This window comes from Biomphalaria glabrata, chromosome 5 (genome assembly GCF_947242115.1).
Source record: "Biomphalaria glabrata chromosome 5, xgBioGlab47.1, whole genome shotgun sequence".
In the NCBI taxonomy this organism is placed as follows: Eukaryota; Metazoa; Mollusca; class Gastropoda; family Planorbidae; genus Biomphalaria; species Biomphalaria glabrata.
Window position 1 is genome coordinate 52,909,171 of NC_074715.1, and position 7,382 is coordinate 52,916,552.

Here is a 7,382-nt window from a genome sequence, read left to right on the forward strand (position 1 = left end):
CATCCCCACACACGCAGCAAAAGAAGAATAGACAAAAACAATCAATATTTTCGATGGTCTTAGGCGACCCCTGGCAAATCGTCAATCGACCCCCAAGGGGGTCGCGATCCACAGGTTGAGCACCCCTGTTATACGCTGATAGCAAAGATTGCAGGTCCGTTAAAGGCCCCAACTGGTCTAGCCCATACTAATCACATGGGACCAATTCGGTGGATGAACAATATCCCCAACGGGGTTCATTAGGGCTGAGATTGGGCTCAGGGGGCCCAGAAAATCCCCTTGTAAAATCTATGTGGGCCGTAAGGGGAAGGACTTGGCTCTTTGGGTGGAATTATTAAAAGCCCGAATGGGGCCCTTAAGGGGCGAGTCTTGGCGCAATATAAGATGACCCAGATAAAGCCGTGATGGAAACCTCATGGGGGCCAGTATGGTTCAAACATTGAGGGGCACAAAAGAGCTTAACACATGTGCCCCATTTGGGGGATGAACCTCGGCCCAAACGGGCGCTCTTAGGGCTGAGTCTGAGCTGACTTAGTGGGAGGGGCAGATAAGGCCCTGATGAAACCCTCACGGGGCCAGTACTACATCGCTGCCATATAGGACTGATTTTAATTGTAGACGAATTGCGGTCTCTCTTTGTTTGCAAAGCTTATTCTGTCTGTCTGTCTGTCACAAAGATTCAACACTTTATTTCTCCCACACCCTCTCTTGTATAAAGCTGAAACTTTGCACGATCATTATTCGGCACAGACAATCCCAAAATCAATAAAAATTTGTCACTTAATTACTGGATATTAATTATGCTGTATGTTACCATCAAGGGTAAAAAAAAATCCTTCAGATATGGTTAAATATGTTGGGTTTTACCCCCTTTAAAAATTGTTTACATTATTTCCCCAACAATCATTCTCGAATCAACTAGAAGAAATTATTTATTGTAGCTAACAAAACATGAATCAATAACAAAGAAACTAATTGATCAATAAAGTATTGGTAAATAATCACTTTGATATCGAAAAAGGGAAATAACTTCTACATTCCTTAGTGGTAAAGTTGTGAGTGCAGAGCTCTTCTCTTTTTTTTTAAAATTCCCCGATCTATGGGGCAGATGTTTTCAGCACAACGACCTACCGCCTTTACTTTTCCCCAATCGATGTCCGGCACTCATTAGATCATGAAATAAAGTATCCTGTCTTCATCAAGGTACGGACCCAGGAGCCTCAGTTAGGAAGCCAAGTGCTTAACACTCAACCACTGCGCCTCCTTTTTAAAAATGGATTATCATATTTTGCTTGTTCCCACTTTCTCATTCTCATTCTTTTTTTTTTGTCTCTCTATCTGTCTCTCCTATTTCTCCTTCTCTCTCTCTCTCTCCCTCTCTCTCTCCCCCATTCTCTCTCTCCCCCTCTCTCTCTCTCCCTCTCTCTCTCCACCCTCTCTCCCCATTCTCTCTCTCTCCCTCCCCTCTCTCTCTCTCCCCATCTCTCTCTCCCCCTCTCTCTCTCCCTCTCTCTCTCCCCCTCTCTCTCCCTCTCTCTCCCCTCTCTCTCTCCCCATCTCTCTCTCCCTCTCTTCCTCTCTCTCCCCCTCTCTCTCTCTCTCTTCCCCTCTCTCTCTCTCTCCCTCCCCCTCTCTCTCTCTCCCCCCTCTCTCTCTCTCCCCTTCTAATTATAAAGCCATGAACACTATTAAAAACAATGAAATGAAACAGAAAAGTATATATAATGATTTCAAAAATATATTGCACACTTAGACATATAGTGTAAATGCCAAACAAATAAAGTTACATAATGGTTACATAAACGTATGGTGTGTCAATTTAGCTATTTTTTGCACTCATATACAATTTCCAAATGTTTATAAAGATTTTGCGAACAAGGATTCTGGAAATTGCTACTTCCAACTTCTACCGTGCATGCCAGGCGTCCTTGACATCTGAAACATGTAACATCATTTAAATAAAAGTTCGTAGGGTAAAAAAAATAATAATAAATATATCAAATTTGTACTTTTATAAATAAACTAGCCGGATATGACCCGCGGTCTAAGGGCCTTAGTTTTGTTATTACTGATCTACTGGTTGGATTTAGATAATTTGTTTTTTTTTATATTTCCATGAAAATAAAAGTGAATTTATCCATTCAGCTAACATATTTATATGAAATATAAAATACTGTAAAAACGGTTGTACCCGATTTGTTAAAAATTTAGTTTTTTTAATAGAGATACAATTAGATAATTGTTGTCTATTTTTAGGGCTCTCCGGTAAAGTTGGGACATTATACGTACACTATGGTCTCCACCATGATCTAAGAAACATTTATGTCAAGTTTAACAAGAATGGTCGAACGGTTTTGATTTCTATATAGGACATACATACATACATACATACATACATACATACATACATACATACATACATACATACATGCATACATACATGCATACATACATGCATACATACATACACACATACATGCATACATACATACATACATACATACATACATACATACATACATAAATACATAAATACATACATACATAAATACATAAATACATAAATACATAAATACATACATAAATACATAAATACATAAATACATAAATACATAAATACATACATACACACATACATACATACATACATACATACATACATACATACATACACACATACATACATACATACATACATACATACATAAATGCATACATGCATACATGCATACATACATACATACATACATACATACATACATACATACATACATACATACATACATACACACATACGCCTAACTTTATGTTTTTTTATATTAGATTTAAAAAAATAATTATTTATCAATAAAAATAAAAGTTTTTATATGCAAACAAAGTAGGACGTAATCATCTTCTTTTTTGAAGTAACGTCTGTATTATATAAGAGAGGTATTTTCTTCGTCTTCTTTCTCTTTTCCATCACTTTTTTTCTATCTGTCTGTCTTTGTCTGTCTGGCAAAAAAATGTGTACAGTTTAATTCTCACACACCCAATCTCGGATCAAGTTAAAATTTTTCACAATTATTTCTTGCACCTGACAATGTAAAAAAGTGACACGGCCTCTCTCTTGAGATCCGGATATCCTGTCCGTGAAAAAAAATGGAGGGATTTGGATACACCATCTGTCACAGCACGCTTTTTAACTCAATCTTATCTTATCTTATAAAATACAGACGTTACTTCAAAACAAAAAAAAAAGATGATTACATCCTACGCGTCATGCATCTAGTCATGCATGTTAAATTCTGCCAAGTCATTGGTTTTCCTGGCTTACCATCCTCTATCAGCACTAGAGAAAAAGGAGTATTTGTATAAATTTGTCCTAGCATATGGAACGAGGAATGTGACTTTGTCTTTGTGTCTTTCAGAGTATTTTATTAGGTTTTGCTTTTGTATTTGTTCAGTGATTTACGTATAACTGCTACTTTACTTTTGAGTTTTCTCTCCTGAGTTTAGTGATTTTACTAAATCTTGTAGCAGAAGCCTCGCAAGTAGAGGTAACCTATACGTAGCAAAATTATTTTCTAATTGTTGTTAACTTTCTATAAGTTACTCGATTAATAATAAAATATGGACGTAATTTTCTTCCTTTTTGAAGTAACATAAGAAATATATACGATAAATCATCTTCTTTTTTGAAGTAACGTCTGCATTATATAAGATAAAAAAACATATGGATTTATAAGTTTAATGCAAATAAAACTAATAAGATACCTTAGTCACCCTACCCAACGTTAAGACAGCAAGTTTGAGAAAGTCTGCTTTACATGAAAGTTGTTTTTTTTTAATAAACGTTCACTTAAAATTTAGCAGACTAGAAACTTTATTTTTTCTTTACAAAGCCCTGTCTGTCTGTGTGGTAAAAGGTTTGTACACGTCATTTCTCCCACACCCGATCTCGGATCAAACTGAAATTTCACATAATTATTTCTTTTACTTGACATTACAAGACGCAATACATAAAATTACCAATTAGTTAATTAACGTTTAGTAATTAATTCTTGGGCTCGGTATCTCGAACAAGGGAAAGAAGCTCTACTTGACTGAAGTGGTGGTATAAGCTGAGATATAGGTAGCCGCTCTATAATTGTAATGAACAATATATAAGTATACTATGTACTATGTTCTCTAGACATAAGAACCTCACTAGCAGAGTGGATAGCACATCTGCCCGAGGAGGCGTGAACGTCGAGTTCAAATTCAGATCGCACAGATTTATTGTTGTTAGTCTAGATCTATTACAAACTGAAGTACATGACTGATCCTAACTAATTGATTCAATTGTACTTTTTTTTTAAAAGTATTTTTTGTTTTTCATGTTTGATTTGTGACTTTATTCACATCGATCCTTTTTATTATGTCCTTCATTAGCTATATATCTCAAATATTAAGTCTCAGCCTATGAGTATACGTCTCCTTGTGGCCATTTGAATATTTATTTGTTCTTTGAAATATTGTAAGTGTTGAGAGGTGGCATAACTATATGTTGGGGGGAGGGGGAAGGGAGTCTTAATTTGAAAGTCACCCTGGGCCCCCACTTGAGAGAGGGGGGGGGTGGTCCTAAAATGAATGTCCCAATTTTTTTACATTAAATATCACGCCATTGCCATGAAACCTTGCTTTTCATGTGGTGTCAAAAATACTAGCCAGCATTGAACTAGATGATGTTATAGATGACCTTTGCTGCACAGAAAGCACGACTTTAGGCGATATGAATTGTGATTTGTCCCGTGTGCATTATTGCGCCAATAAACAACGGTATCGTTAATTAAAAGAGTTTTGATGATTATTTTTCTTTGTTTATTTAACTTTTATACTATGGCAAAAGAGGACCTGGATGTGGCAAAATATGTAGGTCACAGTTTGGGCTGTATAGCCACAGGAAATGCTGCATTCCTCATTAATTTTGGGACTCGAAGACAAGCAGCAATTGAAATGTCGTCATGTAGTTATTATGCACATTATCTCATGTCATTATGTCGAAATGTGGGGGCCCCTTCCCCTCCCCAATCCCTAACTAAGCCTCTAGTGATGAGTACAGTTCTAAATGTAAACGAACACAAGTGTTTATGCAAAAAGGTCAAGCCCAGAATTCTTATTTAAAATTTTTCAATAATATTAATCCTCAAAAAGAGATCATGAAGCCACCCTATAAACTTAACCCTTGACTTCGAAGATGAATTAGGAATGCAGTATAAGCCGTGGCTACGCAACCCAAGCTTCGACCTACATATTTGTTCTGTTGCATCAAGATCTAATATGATCATTTACGTTCAAATCCCAAAAACTAGAAAAAAAAATATGCACTTGCATATAAGCAACTCTCTGTGTAACTGTAATGCGACAAACTATATCCGGATGTTCTTGGTCACAAACTTTGTCGAAATAGCCGTACTCAGCGTTCAGAACGTTGATAGTCTCCCCTGAGTCACAAGTTATCGTCACTTGCATACCTTCACATGCCCAGCTTTTTTTTGCTGTGGAAGTTAAAGCGTTTATTAATACTTGAACTATGGAGATGAAGTCCAGTAAGATTATACCTAAGACAAGCCCGGGACCGGAAGCTCTTCACCCCAAGTCCAGTCGGACGATTTCATAACGGTACTGAACATTAGAACCTAAAGCGCAACCTGCGGCTCTAGTCCCGCTCGCTACAAACGCCGCGCCAAACCTAATAAAATACTCAGAAAGACACAAAGAAAAAGGCCCATTCCTCGTTCCATATGCTAGGACAAATTTGTACAAATTCTCCTTCTTCCCTAGTGCCATTAGGGCATGGAATGGGTTGCCTGAGCTAGCCAGGAAAACCAAATGACTTGGCAGAATTTAAGTCATTGTTTAACATGCATGACTAGATTGACCCAGGAACACGCGTAGGACGTAATCATCATCTTTTTTTTTTTTTTTTTTTGAAGCAGCAGAACTAAAGCGTCATAATGTAGCAATTCGAAAATGAACTAAAATACAAAACCATAAATTTGGTTAAAAGTCGAATAGAATTGCATGCAAATCAACAGAAAAATAATTAGCAATGCGTCAACAATGACTTAACTCTTTCTCTCCTAACTGACGATACCAGCGTTGTTTCCACCAGAATGTGGTAAATAATTACGGAGAGAAAGAGTTAAGAAGCTCTTCTTATATTATTGTATTACGAATTGAGCAGTGACCAAAAGCTCACACCGTCATAGAAATGTTGATTCTATCAGCGGCTTAAGAAATATGTTAATGGGACAGAAACATCAGGCTGTGTCGTGGGTCTGCTTATTAATACCGTATGGCTTTTAAAGGGGTCCATGAATTGAGACAGTTTGAGAACCTCTGCACTAATGAGACCTGCAAACTGACTGGGAGGAACTTTGATAAAGAACATTAATGGTGATGAACATTTTATTGTAATTTCCCTTAAACCATAAATACCTAAATACTTACTGATGTTGATGAACAGCTTATTGTAATTTTACTTAAACCATAAATACCTAACTCTTTCTCCCCTGAATGACGATACCATCGTTGATTTGACCACATTAAATTATATTTTCCTTTTATAAACATTAACTTTTGATAAATATGAAAAGAGCGTTTAATTATATACCAAAATAAATCTTGTTTTATTACAAAGTTATTGAGGTTGAATCATACAGTGAAATGAATACAAATGAGCAAAATGAATAATTCCGTCGGATCATGGAAAATAATTACGGAGAGAAAGAATTAAATACTTACTGGTGTTGATGAACAGCTTATTGTAATTTCACTTAAACCACAAATACCTAAATACTTACGGGTGTTACTGGCATCCACGGAGGTGAGCAGCAGAGTGGCGAGTAGTGTCAGTAGGACACGCGTCAACCTTTCGAACATCATCTTTTCTAACTACACAAAAGTATTGATTACGAACACGTGACCGCGCACAGATGCATGTTGTAAATCTAAGGAAGGCAACTCAACGAAGTTCTACAGTAAATAAATTAGTGTGTTGTTTCTTTACCAGGGCAAACACATAGCAGCCTTCTGTTGACATAGACTCATAGAGTCTTGTTACCAATGTAGTGGGGAGCACATGATATACCGATAGGCTAAGATTGACCAAGCACCGGTCCACGATTGACCTCTGCCCCGGAAAAACCGCCAAGACAACGATTTGAAGGGCACAACCAAGGTGGCCTTCCTTTTTCCCTGCTGGCATCTTTTTTTTTCAAACTTGCTGGTACACACCTATTCCAATACCACCCTGTGTAATCCTGTTGAGTTCTTCATAGGTCCATTGTGTTTACGTATGGCTGCAGGAAATCACTTTTTACTTATTTATATTAGATTGTAATTTTATTTAGTATTCT

General features: G+C 36.9%; 1 protein-coding gene across 2 annotated transcripts; it reads right to left on the bottom strand.

Moving 5' to 3' along the window:
• Nucleotides 1-1,722: 1,722 nt before the first annotated feature.
• Nucleotides 1,723-6,989, bottom strand: LOC129926437 (L-rhamnose-binding lectin ELEL-1-like). 2 transcript variants are annotated; one of them, XM_056030477.1, is made up of 3 exons: nt 6,828-6,989; nt 5,350-5,519; nt 1,723-1,935 (listed from the first exon to the last, which is right to left on the bottom strand). In XM_056030477.1, exons 1-3 carry the CDS (start codon nt 6,907-6,909, stop codon nt 1,894-1,896), a joined length of 294 nt encoding a protein of 97 aa, XP_055886452.1. In that variant the 5' UTR covers nt 6,910-6,989; the 3' UTR covers nt 1,723-1,893. The 2 variants fall into 2 exon arrangements, with proteins under 2 accessions (XP_055886452.1, XP_055886451.1); XM_056030476.1 differs by having other exon boundaries at nt 5,354-5,519; nt 6,828-6,983.
• Between the last annotated feature and the right edge of the window lie 393 nt (nt 6,990-7,382).